The sequence below is a fragment of the Geospiza fortis genome, unplaced genomic scaffold, assembly GCF_000277835.1.
Source record: "Geospiza fortis unplaced genomic scaffold, GeoFor_1.0 scaffold171, whole genome shotgun sequence".
NCBI lineage: Eukaryota > Metazoa > Chordata > Aves > Passeriformes > Thraupidae > Geospiza > Geospiza fortis.
In genome coordinates, this window is record NW_005054313.1 from 10042429 (window position 1) to 10067620 (window position 25192).

General features: G+C 50.2%; 1 protein-coding gene and 1 long non-coding RNA gene across 2 annotated transcripts in view; both read right to left on the reverse strand.

Annotated features, from left to right (window-relative positions):
• The window catches only part of LOC115947762, a 7290-nt gene extending 5659 nt beyond the window's left edge, over positions 1 to 1631 (reverse strand). The window contains exon 1 of the long non-coding RNA XR_004081615.1: positions 1618 to 1631. This is a non-coding gene — a long non-coding RNA (uncharacterized LOC115947762). The remainder of the gene's footprint in view (positions 1 to 1617) is intronic.
• A 12023-nt stretch (positions 1632 to 13654) lies between these two features.
• On the reverse strand, positions 13655 to 25188 carry PPCDC (phosphopantothenoylcysteine decarboxylase; the record flags this gene model as incomplete). The annotated part of the gene is made up of 5 exons (XM_031055926.1): positions 13655 to 14125; positions 16747 to 16915; positions 18684 to 18812; positions 21070 to 21165; positions 25084 to 25188. Coding segments are annotated over 5 exons (585 nt in total), but the record flags the coding sequence as incomplete, so codon positions are not given.
• Between the last annotated feature and the right edge of the window lie 4 nt (positions 25189 to 25192).

The following is a 25192-nucleotide window of genomic DNA, read 5'->3' on the forward strand; positions in this document are numbered from 1 at the left end:
ATGATCTGCCAGGGTGGATTCAGGCTCCTCTGCTCCAGTCTGCAGCCTAATTGCAGGTGGGACCAGGAAGAGGAGCCTTCTCTGTTTACTCACATAGTTTCAAGGTGAGTAACACACACTGGGCCCAGCTCTGGCTCCGTGGTGCTGTCAGCATGAGACCTTCCCCTCGCAGCTCCCCCAGCCCCTGGGCTGCCAGGATGGGCTGAAGAAGCTCTCAGATGGAAGGACACAGAGCTTTGAACCCCCTCCTCCACCATCCCAGAGGGGCTAGGGGACAGAGAACTCTCCTTGCCTGGCACTGAGGATCTTTGTCCTCTTTTCCTCCCCTTCCCCCTTCTTTCTGGCACACAAGGAGCTGTTTTGATGCCCTCATGACACAGATTTTCCACCGATAACAGATCCTTGTGATAACAGATCCTTGTGGTCACCCCTGTGACTGACTCATTCTTCCCAGGGACTAAATCCTGGTGTCTTCAGCTCCCTTCAGGCACCTTAGGAAAGCAGATATCTTGTTTCCTTCATAACTACCTCTTCCAAATAACCCCCTCCTGCCTCTGCTCAGGCCTGCCAGTCCTGACCCTGCAGCTTGGCCAACCCTTGGCCAGCCTCTCCCCAGGAACTCCCTGTCCCTTGGATGTGGGAGCAACCCTTGCTGATGGGTTTCCTTCCTCCACAACCATCGGCTGAAGCAGAGGATCCCAGGAAAACATCAGATCAGACCTCAGTGAGCTTCTACACCCAGCAGAGTGAGTGGTCTTGGTGTCCTGGGTGGCTTCCTCTTCCAGGAATTGCTTTTTGAAGCCACCCTCATCCTCTCCTGTCAGGAGAAATCCTATGGTGAAACATCTTTGGACATGCTGGATGCATTGGATTTTATACAAGAGGCAGTGAGTCATCACCCTCTCATCACTTATCTTCTGTGGACTCATGAGGATATCACAGACCTCGGTCACTCTGCCCTTGGTGCCCCCTTCCCAGCCTATTTCACCACCATTTTCACAGCAACCTGAGTTTTCAAGGAAGTGGGCTCGGGACAGTGACTCTTCGAGGGTGTTTTCCAAGGAAAGCTGCTGGGGGAAGAATCCTCGTGGGATTTGGGAAGCCGCCCTTGTTTGCTGGGGCTGTGCAGGGTGTGAGGAGCCTTGTCTGGGAACACGGTGTGCTCTGCAGCCGCCGGCAGTGGGAGGTGGTGGTGGCTCCTGGGGTTATTGCTGCACCACTGAGGTAAGAGGGATTAGCACCGCGAGGCTGGGAAACGGCCGGACCCTCTTGCCGAGCTGGAGTCGAATTGCAGCAGGAGCACCAGCGGCTCCTCGGAGAGCCCGAGGCCACGGGCTGGCAATCACCGCCCCGGCAGGCTGGGACATCTTATTGCCCTCGTAAAAACCTCTTTTCACTCATCAGGCTAATGTGGGTTTTGGCTGGAGTAATTAAAGCCTCATAAAGGGCCCACTCGCCTCCCACTGCCACATCCCCGCTGTCCCCAAGCTCCCCCTCGCTGCGCTCCACCCTCCGTGCCAAGTATTTCCTTCTCCTTTTCTCTGCGGTGAGAAGGAAAAAATCCCAACCAAACCCCAGAAAAAGGCCACTTTCCCCCCTTTTTGTCTTGCAGCTAACCCGTGGGTGCAGGGAGCTGTTGGAGCAGGAGCACCCGGGCTTTTGGCAGGAATATTGCTGGCCTGTCCCGTTTGTAGGAGCTGAGACAGCCAAGCCTGCCAAGCACTGGAGAGCTGGGGATGAACCTGAAGCTGTTCCTTGAGCTGGGAGCTGGCCAAGCTCTACTGGCCAAGTGTCTTTATTCCCTTCTAGGCTTTTTCCATGCCTGGGTGTATTTCCACAGCGTGGAGACGGGTGGAAAATTACTGGTGATGCTCCAGTGCCAGGTCCCTGCCCTGGCAGAGGTGAGCTAAGGCTGCATGCTCATCCAGGGAACTTCTCACCACGGGATGCTGCTGGGGCTGGAATGCCTTGAAGAACCAGCTAAGAAGTTTAAAAAAACAAAAAGAAAGCTATTAAAAATAAATAAATATTATAAATATGTCTCTTTTTTTTTCCCTGCTTAAAAATATTTCTCTGAAGAAATCCATCCATGCCAGATCACTGAAGTTTTTGCAGCCCAACAGCTGTCTGGGTTCTGCTCCTCAGAAATACCATAAGAAAGTAAAAATACATCCCAAGCAGAGCAGATAAACCAGGATAAATGATGTGCACCAACATCCACAGCCCCAAATCCCTGTGATGCCACCCTCAGGGAGGAAAGCAGCAGTGGCAGAGAGCTTGGGATGACAGGGAGCACCTGGGTTTGGTGGGGTGGCTTTGGATGGATGGATGGATGGATGGATGGATGGATGGATGGATGGATGTTTAGAGGAGCAGGGAGCAAGCCCTGAAGATCTCCTGCTATCCAAGGCATGATTCACAGCCCACATGCTCCTCTTCCAAGGAAGCAGAGGCAACACCACAATCTTCCTGTTATGGGAAAACCCCGACTTCAACACGCAAACCAAGGAGCTGAGGTTGGGGTGCTGCATCCCTGGGACCTGCGAGCCTCCATCCCAGTCTGGTTCTCCTCCTCCAGGCTCAGGGATGCTTATCTAACCCAGTTCCCCTGAGCCAGGACTGGTGGGAGGGATGGAGTGTGCCCTGCTCACATCCAGGTCACTGGAAAATCCCCTTGGCTGGGACAGAAGCAGCACATGGACATCACATACCTCAGACTGCTGAGCCTGGCCTCTCCCCACCTCTGCAATGGCACCTCCAGCCTTCCTCTTCTCCTGAAACTACTGATTTGGCCTGTATTTTTGAGCTGTTTTAGGGAATTTCACTCTTCCAGCCAGGAAGGGCAAGCCCAGGTGTTTTGGTGCCCATCAAAGGAAAACGTCTCCTTGGCAAACATAGCAAAGCCATTCATCACCTTCAGACACCTCTCTTCCCACGCAGCAATTTTCAGTGCCTGCAAAGGAAAAGAAAATAACAATAAATGAGTGAGGCTCTTGGCTGTGCCTGCTGCAGAATCCCTGGATGGGGCTGCAGGACCTTCTCCAGCCCAGTGTGGGACAGGACATCCCCCAGCTGACTGCTTGGATGCACAATCTGTCCTTTTCCATCCCTCTGTTACGGGGACACTGATGTTGGGGCTGACCCCAGTTCCCTCAGCAGGGTTTTTATTGTGGAAACCCACAGGAAATAGGGCTGGGAATGAGGAGGTGGTGGATAAACCCCACTGCCAGTTCAGGGATGGCTTTATCATGCCAGGGAGAGGAGAGGAGTGGCTGCTCAGGGTTAGGGCTGAAATGACCCCCTGCCTTGCTCTTCCCCAACCCAGCTCCACGTCCTCATCATCTTGCAGCTCATGGAAACCTGTTAAAAGGAGGTTTACTCCTGGCTGACCCTCCCTCAGGGATATCTGATGCCATCTGATCCACAGCAGCTGGATCAGCCCTTCCCACAGGGAACCACAGCTTGGCTCCAGTTCAGCATCTGCCCCTGGGCTGGGGACTCCCCAGCCCCAGTTGGCAGCTGGCCTTGATGCCACCAAAGTTCCTGGGGACTTCCCAGGGCTTCTCAGCCTTTGGAAGGGCTCACATTGCATCAGCCAGGCCTGGAGGAGATGCTCAGTGACACTCAGGGATCTCTTCCTCCTTCTCTTGGCTTTCAAAGCTTTTCCTGCTTTGCATGTTCTCCAGAAGGACGCCAGATCTCCCTGGGGCACTCTTGGTGCCACTTGCATGGGGACCTCCTTGGATCAGACACTAAGAAAACACAAATCCACAAGTTTTTTGTCCTCAGGCAGGTAATTAGTGGCTTGGGCTTTGCCTACGCCAAGCCAGTGGCTCTGCAAGACATGGCAGGTCCTGGGTTTTCCAGACTTTTCATCAGCTGGCCAGTGGCATACATAAATCCCAGCCCAGGAAAATCCTGGATGAGCCTTCGTTGTTCTCCACAGTCCCAAAACCCACTGAGCACTTTCTCATCAAAGCTCAGCACCAGCAGAAGAACCATGCTCAGGGCAGGGTCCCATCTGCTCTCCAGAAGGTGATTCCCAGCTCACAATTCCAGCTTGGGCCTTCTAGCCCCAGCAGGACTTTTCAGCCCCAAACAATGATGAATTTTTGCAGAAGGCTCCATTACCCAGCGGTGGCCCTGGCTGGGTAATCCCATCACCACATCCTGACACATTTTTTTCCCCAACACCCTGCAGCAAAAGGGAAAAATCCCCCACAGCCTTTTGTCCTCCCATCCCACCACCTCAGGCCAGCACCAGCTTGGAGGCTTCCTGCTTTCCTGACCTCCTTGCTGCTCCAAACATCTCATGGGGCTCAGGGGATGGCCTGGGGCTGTGTCCTGCTGGATTTGACTCCAAGGGGTTGGGGACAGACTGGGGAGGCAGCACAGGATGCTCTCACAGCCTCAAAGCTTGGAGACACCATCACTAGGATGGCTGTAAGTTGGTGCTGTGAAAAATGCATATTATATGACTGGCTCTTTGCAAATATTAAAATGAATACTAGATGTGTTATGTTGGAAAGTTATGCTGTATTAATCTCTTTTAAGTAGTGCTGTATTAATCTCTTTTAAGTAGTGTGGTAAATATGGTTTTTAGGCTATAGCATAATATTAAAATAGAAACTATGTGATGCAAGATACTTTTTGTATTATTTTGTGTACTTTCCCATTCCTAGCTCAAGGAATGGAAAAGATAATCAAGAAATTCTTCACATTATCCTATGTGGATAGAGATAACAGCAACAGACACCAAGATCCCAAGAGAAGAATTATTGCCTCCTTATCAGGAAAGCTCAGACTTCGAGGAACAAAGAAGGTCGATTTACAAGATGCGGGGGAAGCTGAAATTAAGCAGAAACCCCCTAGTTTGAAAGGAATGTTTGCATCATGTATGAGATCTATGAATATGCAATAGGCTATTGCTTTTAAGGGGTAATCCTTTGCTGGCAAAGTGTGCTTTGTGGCAGAGTGCCAGGCACCCCATGCCCGTAATTCTTTGCTTTTTATTGTCTCTTGCTGTCCTAATTGTTATTACTATTTTCATTACTATTAAACTTCTAAAATTTTAACAAAAACAAATGGCATTTTTCACAGTGCCTTCCCTAGAATCTCCATCATATCCCCACAAAAACGTGTGGGCAGCACATGGAGAAGTCCTTTTCCATGACAGCATTTCACAAGTCCAGAAGGAAAAAGAAATTCCAGAGAATAAATCAATAAACGTCTCCCAACGTGGTTTTAATTATCAGTGTTGATGTAGACTTCAAAGGGAGGAAGGAGAGAGGAGGAGGAGGAGGAGCAGAGGCTCTGATTTAGCTCTTAGCAATGTGTATTCCTCTGCATCCAGCAACGATTGAGAAAGGGATTGATTTTGGAAAGAAAAAAAAAAAAAAACCAAAACCAGATGTTAACACATTTGCAACCCAAAAACCCATGGGAAAAAAAGCCCCAGCTCCTCACATTCCTGCACTGACGCCCATCAGCTCCTCCCAAACACACGTGGCCACTGCTGACATCAGTTCCAGGAGAGCCGCAGGAGCTGGGAGGTGTTTTGGGGCCAGCCCGCCTGTTTTGGAAACACTTCCCTCATTTCGAGGGTGGTGGTGCCAGCTCATCTTGGGCACGATGCCCTCCTTTATCGTCGGCTTCCCCATCGCCCCGAGGCTGCTCCTCCCAAGGTCATCCCACTGATCCATCTGGGTGGCTGCTCCTTATCTGCCCAACCAGGAGCAGCTTCCCCTCTCCCCTCCAGGGATGGATGCCAGGCTGAGATAAAGATCCACTGGCTCCAGGGAGGGGGATGGAAAGAGGTTGTCCCATCCAAGCACGAGGTGGAGGGGACAATCTGCCACCAGGACACCCGCTGGGCCAAAGAGCCCCAGGGCACCTTGTGCTCATTGTCTGGGCACGCCTGGATACGGGGAAATTAACATAAACCGAGATAAAACCAGGAGAAAATTAGCATAAAATGCATATACAGCTAAGAGAGGAGGGTGAGAGAGAAGCTGTTGCACTTCTCCAGGTATTTCTAAAACTCCTCTCCAGAGCCATGGTAGGAGAAAGCTGATTTTGCTTCAAAATTTTGTGCAGGCTGAAGCCAGCTGAGAACCAAAACCAGGGAGAAAACCAACCCCAAACCCGTGGCGTTTTGCATCTCATCCTCTGCTGGGCCTGGGAGGATGCTCGGGAGAGGGAGAGCTTCAAATCCTGGCTCAGAGGGGTCCATCCCCACCATCTCCTGATTTCCACAAGGGAAGAGGAGATGCTGGCACGGTGGAGCCTCAGCTGGAGCATCCCAGCCGCACACCTGGGTGCCACGGGAGGGCCGCTGGCTCCGGGAGCATGGGAAGGGGGCACAGGGAGGAGCCGGAGCGAAGGACAGCCCCGTGCTCGCCACTGGCCGGGTGGGGACGCGGCCGGCCGGGATTTTCAGCAGCTGAGTGAGCCAGCAAAGCAAACACCAGAAAAGAGCTCCCGAGTCATGTAAACAAACAAACAACCAATTAAGAGATGAAATGAATCTCCCAAATACATAACCTTTCTATTTAAACACTCCAGGCCTGGAAGTGTTCCAGCACATCTGACCCAGCTTCGCCTGTGATCTCCCTGCGGGATGAAAGGGGCTGGGTTTCAGGGAGTGACTGTTCTTCTGCCTCTTCCCCCACTTAATTATATTATCCTTTCTTTCTTGTGTTGGTTTATTTCAAAGGGAAAGTCCCCAGATGTTTCCTTCTGTTAAAAATAGGTTAGAAACTGTTGTAAAATAGTTGATAATTGTTAAACACGTACTGTTAGTTTGGTTATTATATTGTAAAAGGGGTTAAAAGGGTAGTTATAAAAAGTACCATAACACACCTCAGTAAAGTGCACCACCCCCCAAGCGAAACGAGCCAGCCTGGACAGAACTGCAATGGCCAATCAAGCGCCTTAAACCTTCATGCAAATGAAGAATCCAAAAAGAAACCAATCCAAAGGGACAAAAAACAGGATAAAAAGGGGTGTCTGACCCACTGAATTTGTGCTGCTCCACCGGGAACACCGGGGCCATCGCTGCTGAGCAATCCCAGCGCTGCAGCATCCTCGAGGGAACGCTCCTGCTCGGGCCCCCCTGCTTTAGGCCTTTATTTTTATTAAAATAAATGCTGAAATCACTTTAGTACCAGGAGTGTGGTCCCGTTTTTAACACTTCTGCATCCCGTCCTCAGCACGGAGCAGGAGCTGCCTCCCTCCCCATCCCTGGAACAGGACTGACTGCATTGACCTGTTAATCATGGAATTTAAGGATGGTATAAAGGAAACTATACCGTCCTTAAACTGCGGTAAATCGACCCAGCCGCATCAAAAGAGCAGAGGGAAGAGAAAAACCAGGCTTTAAAAGGAAGGCAGACAGCCCTGGGAGAATTTTGGGGGAGAATGAGGATGCTTCTTCCACAACAGGACAAGGCACAGAGGTTTAAGCGGGTTAAAACCAAGTTGCAGTGGTGTTAATTTCACTGAGGTTTCTGTCCCCTGCAGCTCAGGGGACCCTCGGCCAGCTCCCTCCTTGGAGCATCCAACACCCCAGGAGCTGCCAGACTCCCTCCTGCCTGCTCTGGGGCTTCCCTGTGCAGCCACTGCTGATTCAGGACAGGGAGGGACTCGCCCTGCTGGCTTCAGCACAGCCTCTAATCCCAGGCTTAACTTTAAGCCCAGGTTTGGGGTCCCACAGAGGACAGTAGTCACACAGCCCAGCCGAGGTCACCGCTGAGTTATGCTGACTCTTTCCAGGGATGGGGAAGGGTGAGGTGTGTGTGGGTGTGTGTGGGTGTGCACGGTTTTAATTAGTGCTGTTAAATCGCTTAAATCCACACCCCTGCAGAATTTTGTTAACCAAAACTAAGCATGGAGGCTGCAGGGATAAGGACCATTTAGAGGAAGCATCACTAGTTAGTTTTTGAGAAAGAAAACCCTTGCTTCACACCAGATTAGGAGCTCTTTCAACCCCTGGTGACAGTGTTCCACGTTAAAAAGGCTTTTACTGAGGTGCTTGATGTACCCAAACACCACAGGCTGCCCCACCACCAGGTACTCAGTCCTGCAGAAAATATTTGGGGACAGGGACCACATATTTGTGAGTCTGCTTAAAAGACTAAAATACCTCCTTATCTGGAGGCCAAACATGCAGATACAGCCCAGGGTGCCATGGGATGGAAAGGGGATGGAGAGAGGTGATGCAGCTTGGATATATCTGCATCCCTGGCAGGGAACAGACCCAAAACTCAGCAGACCAGGAGCGCTGGGTGACCCCCCCCCAAACCCCACCATACAGAGATGCTCAGCAGTCCCCAGACTCCAAAATCTGGTGGCACATGTGGCACTCACCTCCCCACCCACCCCAGGGTGGAATTTATGAGCAAAGACAGGAACGGGGTTAAAAATAGCCTCAAGCCAAGAAAACCTGCACAGACAGGGAAGTGAGAGCCCCAGAGATAGTGCTCCCACTCTTTCACATCTGAGCTTTCAGTAATCACAGCTGCTTTCACTTCCCCTTCGCCCTCCGCCTGTTCCTCTGCCGCTGGGTTTTGGTTCCTCTCCGCTACCCCACCACCCTCCCGCTTCGGAGGCCAAGCCTTCAAAGCACTTCAGTTTTTATTTCCCTGGGGTGCTGCCAGTTCCCATGTCCCGGCTCTGGCACGACAGTGCCCTCCGAGGAGCTGAGGATGTGACAGGGATGTGAAGTGATGTCTCTTCCCTGCAGTGATCCAGCTTGGATGGGTGCTCTGGGAGAGGATGGATGCTGGGTCAGGGGAGGGAGAGAAGGGTGAGGAGTAAGAAGCAGAGCAGCTGGAGCTCTCTTTCTCCACGGCTTTTCCCAGGTATTTGACTTCCAACAAAGCCCCAGCAGACCCAATAATTTAATGCTGATTACTTTTAAAGAGCCGGCCCAGAGAGGCGGTGCTGGAGGGACGCGCTGGGCTTTGTTCTGCTTTGGGTCAATATTGACTTTGTGCCGAGGCAACTGGCGGGGGACCCGGGCTGCAGGCATCTGCCCGCACCCTGCCAGCACCTCAGCAGCTTTTTCCCGGCACCAAGAGCGATTTGCTATCAATGAAAACTGCTGCTGTAAATAACATCCACCCTGCACATCTCAGAGCACACTCACCCCGAGGGTATGCAGGATACAGACTCCCTGGGGATGCTGCTGGGAGAGCAGGAGCTCCCCGCCCTCAGGAAGGATATTCTGGATGGGAACAGGGGGCAGAGGTCTGCCTGTGTGTGCCTTGGCACATCCCAGAGCTGGAATTCTTTCTGACAATGGCCGTGTTCTCTCATCACAGCCAAATTTTGCTGCCTTTATAAAGGAGCTGTGTTTGCCAGGATGGCAAACGTGGTGTGTTTGCACAGGGGGCAGCAAGAACCAGGTCAGGGCTTTCCCTGCCACCCTCATTCCCACTGGTGAAGGAAATCTCGGCATGGCATTGGCTGCCCAAGCCATGTGCCCAGCAGGCACAGGGAGCTGCCCAGCAGAGCAGGGGGACAAAGGGACAATGCTCCCCTCAGGAGCTTGCTTTGGGATGGCTGCCACGGCTCCCAGAACCCAGGCTGGTTCCTGATCCTCAGGGAAGCAGAGCAGTGGCCTGGAGCCTTGGGAGCACAGTCAGCCCAGTGCAAACACAGCAGCTTGAGCCATCAATTATCCCCAGTTAGGAAGTCTGGCTGACCCATGTCCATGGAGTTTATCTGGAGCCATCCCATGGCCTCAGGCTGCAGTGCATTTGGGGGACAAGAGCCCCTGAAGCAGGGATGGGAAGCTTTCAGCTATTTTTTCAGGCGCATGTTCTCATCTTGTCCCTTTTTATGCCTGATCTTCTCTCCCAGAGCTTTTGCCAGCCACAGGCTGGGCTCTCTACCAGCCACATTCCTTCAGGTTGACGTGGCTTTTCTTTCCTCCCTCATCCTTATCACGCTGGAGTTCATGAATCATATTTCTCCTAAACTATAAACCACCCAAGCACCCTGTGGAAATCAAGCGAGACAGAGCAGAGCCAGGCCTGGGGGCTCAGGCTGCTCTTGGGGGTACAGCTCTCCTGGGGAAAGGCTCTTCCAGCCATCCAAGGAGCCACGGAGGAATAAATACTTTTATAAAGCTTTTATCGCTGTGCTGGCCCTCCCCCAGCTTGTTTTGGCACTGCCTCTCCTGGCATGCTCACCCAGTGCTGGAAGAAGGATGGGGGGGAATTTTCTGGATACTCCTGTGGGACCAGAGGGACAAAGAGTCACTGGGGTGCTCTCCCCCCACAGCTGGCAGTGGGCAATGATGACATGCCAGGGGCTGAAAGCAATGGGACAGGGAGTACCCAGGCACTCCTCAATTTCAGACTGAGGGGTCTTTGTGATCACACTTGCTGGAGTCTGATTTTGAGCCCCATTTTAGGAGTCTCCATGCAGAGCCCATTTCCCTTTAGGATCCCAGGAACCTGTGGTCAAGAGTATATTAATTTTATCTTTACTGTGATGACTAAAGTGACCTTTATTCCCCATCTCCTTGGACAGCACAAAGGCTTTTTGGTCATTGCATCCCCTTTATCCCATTTTCCCAGAGAGTCAGAAAAGTGAGGTACAACACCAAATCCAGCATCCCCAGAGAAAAAACTCCATCTCCATCTAAAGGACAACATGAGATCCCATTAATAAAACCTCAGATAGAGTGAGACCTAGCAGGGAACTGCCCCATCAGATTATTTCAGTCCCCTGTGCATCTCTGAGCATCCCAGCTCCAGAGAATTCAAGCTCTAATTAAGCTCAATTACTCCTGGAAACAATTTTTCAAGTACCCACGGAGGCAGGTGGCCAGGAGAAGAACCCAGCACCTGCAAATTTTAATTGGGAGGTTGCCCCACCAAAGTTAAGCTATCTGTGTTGCTGGTGCCAAAGAGTCTGTGCCCAGCCCTGCTGGTCTTTTGGCAACCACCTTATCACCAGTCAGGGTCATGCAGCTGCTTCCCAGCATCTCCCAAGTCAGGAGGGCTGGCCAGACAAAAGAATTAAGCACATGGAAAGCAAAACATGAGGGCAGAGGTTGGAACCACCACTATCCCTTTGGATCATGTCCCTTTTCCACTGTCACTCCTCTTACAGGAGGAAGATCTGTGTCTCATGGTGTTGTTTTGAACCCTGCCAGCGCAAGGAAAGGAAAAAACCTGCCAACACCTCCGGTTCTCACTTGCCACTGCTGATCTGTCACCCTGTGGCAACCCCTGGCCTCCCTCAGTGCCTGGCTGGGCTGTGGCTGGGGACAAAGCCACTTCCTGCCACCTCACGTGCTTTGGGGATCTGGAGTGGGCGGCATCCCCATGCCCAGGGGGTAGAGGTGTCAAATCCGGAGCCCTGGCGTGCAAAGCCACTGCACCAGGTGCACCACAGAGACACCACTGCTCAAAGGCTCAATGTGGAGAGGTTTGTCACTTTTTTCAGATGTTCTTTTCCTGCTGTAGGCTCCCAAGATGGAGGAGTGGGATGGAACAGGCAGGTGAGATGATGCAATTCCCATCCCAAGTCAGGCTGGGGAGTCAACTACTGATCAAAGCCAGACCAAAAGAGCACCACAGCATCTCCATCCTCCTCTGGTGCTCCCCAAATCCAAGCAGCAAAGGAATCCCATGGAGTTTGGGATGGGGGGAAGCAGCCAGAGCCAGGGATGAGAGGCATGTGCAAGTCCAGGAAAGGAGGTGGGCTGCTCCCTTTGCTCAGCTTTTGTCCTGGCTCTTTATCACTCCCAAGCCATGCTGAGAGAAACAGTTTTAAGCAGGATGAATGAAATTGCAACACAGCAGGATTCATGGGAGTGCTGCCTCAGTCATCCCACAGTTTCATGGGAAAGCGAAACAAAAAATCAGCATGTGGCTCAAAAAGAAGAGCTGAAGGAAAAGAAAAAGCTCATGGGAAGTGTCTTGGGCCTGCCCTGTGAACCTGGGTCACACATAGAGCCGTGAGGAATGGAGGTGGAAGCCTGAATGCCCTGAGGGATCCATCCCTCAACACCTCTTGGTGACCTCACTGACTAAGGAGAGTCTGGCAGTGCCTATTGCCCAAGCTGGCACAGAGCCCCTGTTTGGAATCAGGTCCTCCATCACCACCCAAGCCTCATCCTACAATAACACTGTCCCAAAGTCACCTCCTCAAGCAGACAGGGCTTTCCCCAGTTCTATCCCTGCTCCTTTTCCACAGGGAGCAGCTCCTGCCTAAGGGCTGCTGCGCCTCCCTGGCCACGTGTGGGGACCTCTACCTGTGCCAGGCTGGAAGCTGCTCCTGCCTCCCAGAAGGAGCTTAACTGTTTCTTCTATTTGCCCTGAAGGAAAGGTGGTTTGGGCACAGGTTTATCCCAGCCTGGAAAGCTATCACAACCTGCTGCCAATGAAAAAGCACAGCAATTGTGCAGAAGATCACTTGTCAACATTTCTGGAGCAGCTGAAGGCAGCAAAGCAGGCTTGGAAGAGAGGAAGGCTCTTATCAGGAATGTGGTGTTTTGCCCTGGGATAGAGGAATCTCTGTTGGATTTTCTGTGCTGCCAAGTCAGGGAACAGGAGGAAGGATAAACAACTCCAGGCACAGGAGATAGCTATGACAGATCCCAAGGACAAGTGCCAGTTGTAGCAGCCAAAACACACATTGTCCTGTGAGCAGAAGAAACACCATTCACATCAGAAGTCATGGAAGCCAGAAACATCTCTGCTACTGTCAGTGAGCTTAAGGGAGCTCACTTAAGGCTTAAGCCTCCTCTGAGAGGCTGAGAACATGAGCAAATGATGCAGGTCACTCCATAAATCCTGGCAAAATGCAGAAGTCACAGCCACACCACCACTCCAGCCCTCTATGTGAGCCACAAGCTCTGCTCACACCAAGATCCTTCTCAGAAATTGTGACAACGTGGATTTCTGTCAGTGGAAGAGCCAAAACAGGGACGGTTCAGAGGTTTTATTTGTGTGGGATGGGTAAGTTAAGCAAACCTAACCTAGTGACCTCTTCCCTCATGCATAGCAGGCTGGAGGTTTCCCTCACTGGCAGGATGCACATGCTGTACCCAAGGCCTCAAATTTGTTTGGGTTTAGTCAAAAATGAACTCTGTATGTCAGCAGTGCTCTGCTGGAGCAGTATGTTCCACAGCTCCCAGTCCTCTCAGGAGCAAGATCATGTTCCCAAGAAAGGATGGACTGGGGGAGCCCTTCCTGGTCTGGCCCGCAAGGGCACAGGATTTCCCAATTTATTCATGCCAGGCAATAAATTTTCAAGCTGAAAAGGTCATTAAAGTGAAGTTTCACTTCATTCCCATGGGAAACACGCAGCCTTGGCTTTCCATGAGGGTCTGGCCTGCTTGTTTCCTGGCTGGGGCACCCAGATGCTCAGGCAGGAGGCACTTTGGAATGAGGTTGATACCTGCATCCCTCTCCAAACAGCTGCAAAAGGGCAAAAGGACTGCAGAGCTCCTTTCAGCCAATTTTTTCTCTGATAAAAACCCTAAGCAGACACAACTTAGCAAAGATACTGGCCAAAGCACTTACAAGAGCCAACTCATCAGGGAAAGGATTAAAAACTCTTTTTTATTAAGTTCCCAGAGGGAAAATCTGTTTGGACAGTGACTCCTGCTGGGAGGAATTTGCTGCCATTGCTAGAAGGGACTGCAATTACCCTGCACCAGAATTTGCAGGGCCTTTTCCTCTTTAGAACCACAGGAGCCCAAACACCTTCTGCAGCCTGCCCAGAACAGAGCAGGTGTGAAGCACTGGGGGCTGAGCAGCCTCAGGAACAGTTACTCCCAAAATACCACAGGGTTTTCCACACTAAAGCAGCACATTCTTGGCTCTGGTTTTTGAAAGTCTGTGGTGAGGTACCACATTTCAGTTTGGCACCAGCTGGAAGACAACGTTGGCTCCTGCTGTTGGAGAGCAGCTAAAGGTATGCATGCCATGGTACCAGGGCAGCTGAGCCCAGCTTCCTGCTGGCTTTATCTCCAAACCATCAGGAAGGCACAAAACCACCATTTACATGCCAAAACATCAGCTCTGCCTTGGCACATCCCGTTCTTCAAGGATCCTTTTAACTCTTTCCACGATGGTCCACACTTCTGCCATGGCACCTCGGCCTGCAGGGCAAGAGCAAAACCACATGGTGAAATCCAGGGTGGGGGCAACCTAAAGAAAGTGTGTGGAGCAAAATTCCCTATCTCACCTCCTTTCTCCAGGGTATATTTCAATTCAAAATTGTGTGGTTTCAGAATCTTTCTGAAATAGTTTTTGCCTACACAAAGGACTTGACAAATCCATACCACTCCCTGTGAGAAAGGACCTCCATTAGAGAAAGCTGCTGTGGATTCCCACCAGCCTGAATCCTGGGAGCAACTCTTGGAGAAGGCTGAGTGCTGGACAGAACAAAATGGAAAGGCTTTTCCTTTGGGCCTGGTTATCTGCCAGATGAACATCTAATCTATGTTGTGCTGCTGCTTTCCTTCGAAGAAGTTTTAAACTCAGGTTCAGAATTTTAAAGCCTGAGATTATTAAATCATCTTGTCTAACCTTGTGTGCTCAACTCAGCACTGGCAACTGAGGCCATTCACTCTTCTAATTTGCCTGGAGCTGAGGAAAGATGCTTCTCCCACAGGTATTTGTCTCTTAGAAGACTGAAAAGGAGTTTCTCTTGGTATTTTATCCTGCTGGCTAATTGATCTCATAAATTACCGCTCAGCAGAAATTAGTTCTGGGAAATGCTGTTTTCGTCTTTTTCAGACCTATAAATCCCAGGATGTCTGGAGCATCCTGTGGACAAGCTGCAGGCAGATTTGGACCCTTCTGCCCTCCTAAGCTCAGGGAGAAGAGCTGCACCTGACAAGAGACACTCCCTCTGCATGCTTTGGCAGAGCTACACCCTTCCAGAACACTTCCAAGGCCTGCTTTCTTCCCCCACCATCCACTACTCCAACACCTCTGGCAATTCAGTGCTGGATTTTGAGGTTTAGCAAAGCAAACTCTTACAGAACAGCTCAGGCCTACAGGTGGAAATCTGCCAGGCTCTAGAAATCCAGTCAAGGATGATGAAGACAATGGCAGTATGGAAACTATCCAGTCAAGAAACTCAGTTTGGTATTCTAACTCTTTTAGCTGGATTTTGTCTAAACCCACACTTTACTAAAGGAGAAAAATTCATCAGATAAAACTTGAGGGCAGTAAGGATCTGGTGCATTTCAGGTGAGACTCAACCACACAGGGTGAGGAAGAGAAACCTCCTAGAGCAAAACAAACCACAACATCAACAGACAAAGCTGGTGCAAACTGAGTCTCTCCTGCACCACACATGTCAGCTTTGCTACATGCTGCTTGTGTGGAAACCAGGGAAACCCCTGCGTGGATGGAAGCCACAAAACCAAAATGAGTGTGGAAGAGGCTGTGGGGTGAAAGGCCTGAGAAAAGGGGAAGGGGTGAAAAAAAGTCAGTTGTGGAGACAAGTTTGGTCTTCAGAGAGATGGAATCCATTAGTGCCCTGCCACCCTGCCATAATCTCCCCACAGGCTGCCAGGAGAAGCGCTGGTGTTTGCCATCAGGAAGATCTTGTTTGGAATTGACTCATGAGCACAAGTGGAGTCCAGTCAGATGAGGCTGCTCCTGCCATCCCTGCATCCCTCTCCTCCAAGCTCCTTCAGGAGTTTGCTCTCACAGCTGAGACAGCTGAGCTGGACATGAAGAAATTTGATGTCATCGTGTCTCAAATCCCAGTGGAAGGCTAATCATCTAGGATGTTTCAACTGATGTCTCAGTTACTTGACTACACTTACCTAATTGTAAATATTTTTTAGTTTTCAGTTCCAAAATGCAATGCCATGGAGGCATTGCACCTACCTAAGGATTCCAAAACCAAGCCAGGCCTAGAATTTAATTGCAAGGGACATTTTAACAGCCTAACTTTGTCACAGACTGTTTATTGGACTGAGAGGGTGGTTAAAATCCTGCTGGAGCCAGGGCTGTTACACAGAAGTAGGTCCAGGCTGTGGCTGGAACTAAGGCATGTTTTACAGAGATTTGCTCAATGAAATTTTAATAAAAAAGCAAATCCATTCATCCAAGTGGTTTGTATCAAAACCCTTCCCAAAAGTCAAAATACCTCAACTTAAAGCAAGCTACTAAAACTCAAATGAGACCATTATTTCTTAGCACTGCAACCTAAATGTATTCAGTCTGCACTTCCTCCACACCCCTCTTTCACTTCACAGAACTCTGGTGTTGAAACCCCAAATCACAGCTCGTTTGGGAGGCTAAAATGTAACCCAGGCAACAACAACAACAAATGTTAAATATGTGTCCAGCTACACCCCCAGCCACATCTGCAAAGGGCTTTTCTCACTGTCTGCACTCCGGGACAAGATTTAATCTCAATGATGGAGCTGAGGAACTGAGGCGCAATGAAAACAGCCCCCAGTCCCAGCAGAGGGCAAAGTCAGGACACCCAAATCCCAGGCTGGTAAATCTTGCCACAGGAACCTTCCTTCTCTTTGATCTCCTCTCTTCCTGAATGAGCATCTTTCTTCAGTACCAGGCTCAGCTGGAAGCTCTTAAGGCTATTTAAAAATTAATGAGGAGGGATAACACAGGGCAAAGCTTCAGGCTGTTTGTACAAACCGTGGCAGTTCAACATCTCTGTGGCCACACAGCAAAAGGCAGCACATCCCTCCAGGACAGGGCAGGGGAAGGGGCAGGAGCCAGGAAAAGGACTGACCTTCATCTCCACACACCAGTTTCTTCACCACACAGGGGATCTCCGTGTAGCCAAAGGCCTTGAGCTGCTCCACGTGGCGAGCTGTGATGGGATGCTCCCACATGGCCGTGTTCATGGCTGGGCAGAAGAGCAGGGGCTTGCTCAGGTCCCACGCGCGGATCACACATGTCTGCAGGAGAAGCCATGGCAGGGCTGGGATCTCCTCACTCCTTCCCATCCCTTTGCTGCACCTTTCCAGCCTGCCTGTTGTCTTGTCAGTGCAGCTGGATTAACCCATGGGCTGAGATTAATTTGTAGCACATTCCAGCCAAGCTCATCTCTGACAGGCAGGAAAGATGAGGGAGGCTAGGCAGAGGATGAATCCCGCCCTGCTCCAGCCAGCAGCCCAGGCTGGAGCAGACCAAGCTGGAAGAGGATGTGTACAGACTGTGTGGGACACAGAAGAGCTGAGAGGTGGCCACAGATCTCACTGACTACAAAGACACCCCCAGGGCAACACTTCAGATAACAAAGCTGAACACTGAAAGTTGGCAATGAGTCTTTCTGACATGAAATGCCAGCTGGATCCATAACTCCCTGTAAGGGAAGCAGTGCTGCTTCCAGGATACAACAGAGGAGAGCATGAGCACATATGGGCTGCTGCAGGAGATGCTGGCAGGTTACAAGGCACCTGGCAGCTCCTGTGTGCTTCCAGATATCCCAGGATCACCTCATTCCCTTGGAAAGATAAAGCTGGCTGTTCTTAGTGCAGTGTCCATCGGATTCCCCAGGCCTTGCAGCATTTCAAACAAAGGAGCTTCCAAGGGAGCAGCTCTGATCACAGACTCCTTACAGGAACCCTGCCCATCCTTTTTGATACCCTGTGACTTGAACCCTCCCCAGCACAAGGAAATCTGATGGAATCTGTTCTGAACTGCCAACCAGCACCTCCAGCACTCACTTCCCTTTCCTGGAGCTGCCTCTTCCCTTCACAAGGCTTCCCAAGATTGGCAAGAGCCTGTGAAGCCACACATCCCTGACATCCATCCTGAGCTCTTCCCTCAGCAAACCCACAAGGGACCCAGAAGGACAAGACATTGCTTGAACCTCCTACAGCTCTTTCTGGCTTCTCTCAGATCCCCAGTGATCTGCTCTGGGTGGATTTTGTTCATTTATATGCACTTCTTACCCAAAAGGCTGTAGGTCACGCAGATCTGCAGCTTCCTGAGATCTTTTGTGTGGTTACTGCCTGGCCACAAACTTTTTAGCCCCACTGAAGGTCCCCAGTGCCCAACAAAGAAGCACACTCCCTTTAAAAACACTTTTGATTAGGCTGAAGACCCTCAAGAGCCCTTTAAATACCAAAAAACAAGCCTGAACAAGCAAAATCCTCTGTAGCTGAGGCTGGGAGGTAAGTGGGCATGAGCATGTCTGAAAGTCTGTGCTATGTTAGGTGAGGGAGGTGGTGAAGTAGCAGGAAGTAAACAGTTTTATCTGATCTCACAGGTGTCTTTCCAGATTGCATTGAAAAAAATGTAGAGAAACTCAAAAGGGAGTGAGTGTGTGTTTGTGTGTACGAGTGAGAGAGAGAGAGGACGGAGGCAGAAAGAAATACCACCCTCCAGAAAAAGCAGGGAACACAAAGCAGGGCTGGGAAATGAGACGAGGGACAGAGAGAATTGAGGAGTGGGAACAGATTTCAGGGAAGGAAAGAGAAGGAGCAGAGGAACCATGCTGGGGAGGAGAGACAAGGAGATGAAAGGGGAGCAGATTTCAGAGAAGGAAGGAGAAGGAGCAGGGGAACCATGCTGGGGAAGAGAGAGACAAGCAGATGAAAGGGGAGCAGAATGTGCAAATCCCACTGCTGGTGATGCTGCAGAAGCACCAAGGTTCCATGGAGGCAAGGTCGGGCAGTGCTGAGGGGTGGCAGCAGTGGTAGGCAGAGCCTGGATACTCACCAGCAGGTTGTCACAGATGCCATTGGCGATCTTTGCCAGTGTGTTGGCATCCAGAGGTGCCACCACCATGAGGTCAGCCCAGCGCCGGAGCTCAATGTGCAGGACGGGGTCCGAGCGGCCCTTCCACAGCTGTGGGGGACACGAGGAGGGCAGCACCAAACCCTCACACACCTCATCCATCCCACCCAGGAAACACAATTCCTGATGGAATTCCTATAGGATTATGCTTATGGAATTTAAGGGACAGCAGCAGATCCGAGGATGGGGAGATCCTTTCCCCACAAGAAATTCCCACATGTGACAACCACAGGTTTTACCTCACAGCAAAGAGCTGTCCCCATCCATGGCATTCCTTAGCTTTGTAATTATTCCTAAGAGCTCCATCCCTCAGCCAGCTGAGCCAGGCAGGCCACAACCAGGGGTACATTTCCTGGGGAATCCATGTGATTCATAAGTTCCACATTGATGTGAAGCTGCCCAATGGCTTCTCATGAGGTACAGACCCCTAACTGAACATGTCACTTTAATTAGGATGCACAACACTACTCACACTGAAAGCAGCAAAGAGAACCCTCCTAAGTCCTGCAGGGAACAGTGTTCTGTTGCCTTTCTCCATGATGGATGAGGTTTATCCAGTTTGGCACTTCTCTCTTGGCTCTCTGAGTCACAGAATGGTTTGGCCTGGGAGGGACCTTAAAGCTCACCTTGTCCCATGGGCAGGGACATCTTCCACTTGACCAGGTTGTTCCAAGCCTCATCCCACCCCTGAACACTTCCAGGGATGGGGCAGCCACAGCTTCTCCTTGACACACTCTTGAGTGATTATTTTTGTTTTCTCTAAAGCCCTGAATTGCTCAAGAGAACCCTGGTTTTAAGACCTCAGTTAACTGGGAAAGAGCCCTGAGAAGCAGCAAAGAGCATCAGGTGCTTATTCCCCAGAGGAAACCCAACCACAGGCCAGCATGGGCTGTGTCAGGGCCACAAACTGCTCCTCCTCTGAGTCACGGGAAGCCACAACAAAAAGGCAGCACCTGAAAAGCTGGGGCTTCCTGAACACCTTTCCACCTCCTCCACTCACTTCTGTCCTTTCTGGCCATATTATTGTCAGAGTGAAGGATCTCACAAAGAGAAGCTGAGCAGGCTGTCACACTGAGCCCAGAGGAGGCCATCAAGCTGATCAGAGGGATGGAGCAGCTCTCCCATGAGGAAAGGCTGACAGAGCTAGCAGTGCTCAGCCTGGAGAAGAGAAGGAAGGCTTTGGGATGACCTTATTGTGTCCTTCCAGTGCCTGAAGGAGCCAGCAAGATGGAGGGAGGCTATTTAAAAGGACCTAGAGCAACAGAACAAGGGGAAATGGCTTCCAGCTGCCAGAGGGCAGGGTTAGATGGGATAGTGGAAGAAATTGTTCCCTGTGAGGGTGCTGAGGACCTGGCACAGGTTGCCCAGAGAATCTGTGGCTGCCCCATCCCTGGAAACGCTCCAGGCCAGGTCGGATGGGGCTTGGAGCAACCTGGGATAGTGGAAGGTGTCCCTGCCCATGGCAGAGGGTAGAACTGGATGAGTTTGAGGTCCCTTCCAACCCAAACCATTCTGTGATTATTTCCCACCACAAGGGCTCCGCGCCTGCTCTCCAGTGTGCCAGCAGACCTCAAAGCCTGACCTGCAGCTCTTCTATCACCCCACTGAGGGCTCCTCAGAAATAACTGCCTGAGGCTGTAGCACCTTGGGATCCAGTAGGTACCACCAATCCCTGGGACCAGCCAGAAAGCTTCCTGGCCATTACCATTGGTGTTTGTGTGTCCACTTAAAAGTGATGCTCACATGTGAGCAGGAATAGGGGTAAGGAGAGAGCACCTTGTGCTCAGATCAGCACTGCAAAGCAGGGATGAAATGTATGGGAAAACAAATCTTGATGCTTGTACAACGAACCTCTTCATACTCAAAGACTCTCAAAGTGTGTCAGTAAAACTGCAGTCAGGAGAAAAAGCTGTTTCACAGGGAGCAGAGATGTTCACAGCCCTGACAGCTGAGCTAAGGAGAATGAAGCTGCAGCCTGCATGACAAGTATGACTCATGACAAGCACCAAACTTGCTCACCCATGGCTCTGCAGTGGCTGTCTTGACATTTCCTGACACTCAGAGTAGCTGAGCCCAGGGTGGAGAGAGACCACTCTGCCCTCCCTGCCTGCTGCAGGACAAAATCCTGCACTGCATCAGGGCAGCCTCTCTCTTCCTCCTCCTTTACAGCACATTCTTCAAAAGCCACATTCCAAACAAATATTACTAGACCAAGGGGTGAGTCTTGGCTCAGGTTTAAAAAATAATTAAGTGTGATTTCTTGCAAGAAAACGTAAGAGGAATGCTTCTATTTGCAAGGACAACTCACCTGCCACTCCTCTTCATCACCATAGAGGGTCACAGGAATCTCCTGGGCATTGTAGAAATGTTTTGCTCTCTCAGTAGTGACCACCTTCACTTCGAGCTAAGCAGAAAGAAAAAGACCACTGGTTAGACTTGAGGACAATTTTGAAGGTTTTGTGGCTTCTCAGAGAACCTCCCCTGTTCACAGCTGAAAGGCCAGGCCACCACAGGCATCTGCAGGAACCAGAAACTCATTTCATGTCTACCTAAAACAGGCAGATCCTCACCTGCCAAGCACAAGGGAAAACCTCTGTGCAGCTGTGTCCATAGCACAGGGTTTCTGTGCTATGACTGGGTGAACACAGGAGGGTTCTCTCTGAAATCCCAGATAAACCTGCAAAGCCACTGGCACCTTCATTTATTGGGGACAGCCTATCCCATCCTTCAGGTGTTTATCTGGTACACACTTACAAAAGGTGCTAAGGTGAGCCTCTTGTTTCCTCCTGCAGAAATCTTCCCAAGTGGAAAAGGGGCCTTTTCCCTGTGTGTTTTCTATGTGTCCTGCAGCTCTGATAAACGTTGCCAACAGCTCCTGCTACAGGCAGTGAACCAGAGGTGTCCTCCACATACCAGGGTCAGCCAGCGTCAGCTCTGCATGCCCTGACTGCCCATGTGGGACACGGAGCTGAATTTCCAGCTGAATTCCTCCCAAGGATCTTCCTAAAACCCATCAACATCAAAACACATGGATGAAGCACTCTGAAGACTGGTAATGAGGAAGATGAACCTCAGGCTGCTGATTACAGTGAAAAATACCCCTTTACCATGGTATTGGCCACTACCTGCTCCTTCCAGCAACTCCCAGAACCCACTGCATGGTTCTGTTGATCTGACAGTGAGATGGGGAGAAATCAGCCCCACCAGCAGCTCCCTCCTGCTGGAAAAGAGTGCCTTGAGGTAGAAAACTGAGGAGGTGCTTGGTGTGTGCACTCCTTGCTACAATCAACTGCTGAAAACCTCCATGCTCCAAGAAATTCTCTGCAACAGCAGCAGTGATGTGACAGAGCACATGAATCCAGCTCCCAGCACCATTTATTCCACTGGGAACGAGGCAGTGTTGGCTCCATGCATCCTATGAGACTGGGATAACAGCTGGGAGCAGTGGAAAATCCCAGCCTCGGCATATTGTGCCCACTGGTAATTTCCCCCAATTTCTGAAGGAAAAGTGACAGGATAATACAGCTGCACGACACATTTTTGGTACTGTACATTTGCTTTTCTGCCTCTTCTAAATGTTTGTTTTTCTTGAAACACCCCTGACTGGGAATGCCAGGTGTTCATAGTGTTTTTGAGCATGAAGATCACACTCCCAGGCATTAGCTAACTGTATTATTTCCATGCTAACCTCACCCCACAGGAAGCTGCTCGAGCCAAGCAGCGACACCCACAAAGGTGCTATCGCCGCTCCGCTGCGCCGCAGGCTTCGGGCAAGGTGTTAACCTCAGTCTGCAAAAAATTTATTTATTTATTTGGGGGGTTTGAAGGCCACTGTGCAGTTTGAAGGAGATGGCTGCTCTCTGAAATGCTGCCATTGAAAAAAAATATTTATTTCTTCCAAGCATAAGCCCACAACTAGGCAAGAGTTCTGGCTGTCGAGCACTGCATTCAACCATTCCAGGCTAGAACATTCCAGAGGGATGTTGAAGGAATCTGAGTGCTGGTGGCTGAAATCTCACCAGCCCCCAAGAAAGTTGTTCTGTGAGTTAAATATTCTCCCTAATGAAGGTTTTCTGCTGGGGTGGGCTCCTGGTTCCCTTGTTCTCAGCAAGTCCCTCCAGCTAGAATGGGAAGAGCCCAGTGTTCTCAGCCTGCATAGTTTATTCTATTTACCTGGCACACCCTCTGTTTGCCTGTGGATATGTTCAACAGCAAAGGCAGTTTGGCCACACTCAAACTCCCTCACTGGAGACAGTTTAGATTAGTTAAAGGTCTTTGGCTTAAGCCAAATCTCCAAAACAAACTTTACCACACAGCCCATGTTCAGGCAACACTGCTGATCTCTGATAGAGGATTCTCCTGGCACAGCCCTTTGAGCTCAGGGTAAGGAGGTGCACGTGGTTATTTTATTTTTTAATGGTTTTCTTAGGTCTGAAGCAAAATCTTTCCAGACAGCCTGAGCACATGAGCTCCTCTGTTAAATGGCACCTACAGGCTGAGGCAGAGGCTGCCTGGCAGCTGCACAATGAACTGACAGGGTGTGATTTAAACCTGAAGTCCAGGTGACATCCTGGAGCTTCAAGAGCAAAACATTTTGCCCGCCAAAAAGTCTGTCCTTGCCTTTCTTTAACCTAGGATCACAGACTGGTTTGGATTGGAAAGGAAATTAAAGATATTCCAATGCCACCCCCTGCCATGGGCAGGGACACCTTCCACTATCCCAGGGAGCTCCAAGTCCCATCCAACCTGGCCTTGGACACTTCCAGGACGAGTCAAGGACAATTCAAGCAAAAGGCAGTGAGCTGTCACATCCACTGGCACCCTTGAGGAGGTGTTAAAGTTTAATGAGCAGCAAAATCACTCTGCCAAGTCGTTCACCACAGACCATTTCAGGCAAAACACCAATTTAAACTAACCACTCCGGTTGCAAGCCTGTGACCACATCTCCTGTGGTATCAAAGCCATATTCTGCTCCTGCCCTGCCTGCTTTGTAAAGTTCTGCTCCAGCAGTAAAGGAATTGATGCAACAGCCTGGTGCAGGATCAATAAATGCCATGGGAAAGTCACACTGACTCAGCAGGCCTTGAAATCACAGCAGAAATTAGTAAATAACTTTGATTATTAAGCTTTTATAAATTCCTGGATGTCTCACTTTTGCTTTTTCTGCCCTAAAACCAGTGGTCACAATCTGCACTGGATGTCACAGACCTCTGGGGCTGCACAGAGAGTTTGAGTCCAGCTGTCTGCAGCTTTTAATTATGAAACAAACACTCAGAGAGAAGCAAAGGGCTTGAGCCACGTTCCTACCACGGGTCTGGTAGGAATTTGCATTCTGCCTGTCACCTGCACAGAAGGATGCAGGTGACAGAAAGCTTCAGGAGCAAAGGAAAATGGACAATGGCCAAGTTAATTCAAGAGGGAGAGGATTAGAAGATCTCTGGCTCTGGGCTGGTCACCCCATTCCTTAATGTCATTTTTCTTTGTCCTTCTTATTTCAGGCTGGGACCTTTGACCTCACTAATCACATCAGGCCAAGTCATAAATTAACTGAGGCCTCCCTTTGCCTCACCTCCAGCTCCCTTTCCACCTCGGGTGACAACACCAACGAGATAAACCAGCACATCCTCTGCCTCTGCTCAAGACACCCACGAGGTACAGCCTCCCAAAGGAAATTCAAGCAGCAATCTCATCAATAAATCTGCAGATTTCAGTGCACCCTTCTTGCCCCTGCCACTTTTTTCTTTCACTGCTCCAAAATATTCCTTCCTTTTCTAAAATCCTAAAAGCTTTCTATGTTAAATTTCATCCTACAGCAAAAATAGCACATTTCCCTCCCTGATCAGGCACCAGTGGCCCCTGCTGGGCACCTCTGTTACTCCAGACAACAAATAGTAAAAAAAATACTACAGAAACACATACAGCAGCTTGTGTTCTCCATTTCTGGTTTTGCAAGGTCTGTTTTCCCTTTCTGGATCACATTTGGAAAAGCCATATCCCACCCCTGGAAAACTGCAATACCCTGGAGATTTCAAGTTTCAGAAGCATCACCCCTGTCTGCAACCACATCTGAGAACTTGTCTGACAAGGACAAACTCCAGAAAAAAAAATACCCAAAGCAAAGATTGTTTCAAGTATGAAATGGTAAGAAAGAAGAAAGGAAAAAAATTAAAAATTTTTAAAACAGGTGGAATCCTCCTCACAGACATTTTTGAACTAAGTGGCCGCCAAGAAGGAACTTGTTATTTCAGCAGAAGGCACGTGATCACTCCCCAAAACCAGGGTAACTCCAACTTCACAAAGCTCCACCAAGAGATTCACTCACCCCAGGGATTTTCAGCAATTCTGCCACCAGCAGGGGCAGCTTGAGGGCAGCCACGCTTCCAGTCACTCCCAGCAGCACATGGCATTTTTCCAGTGCCACAGATGAGCTG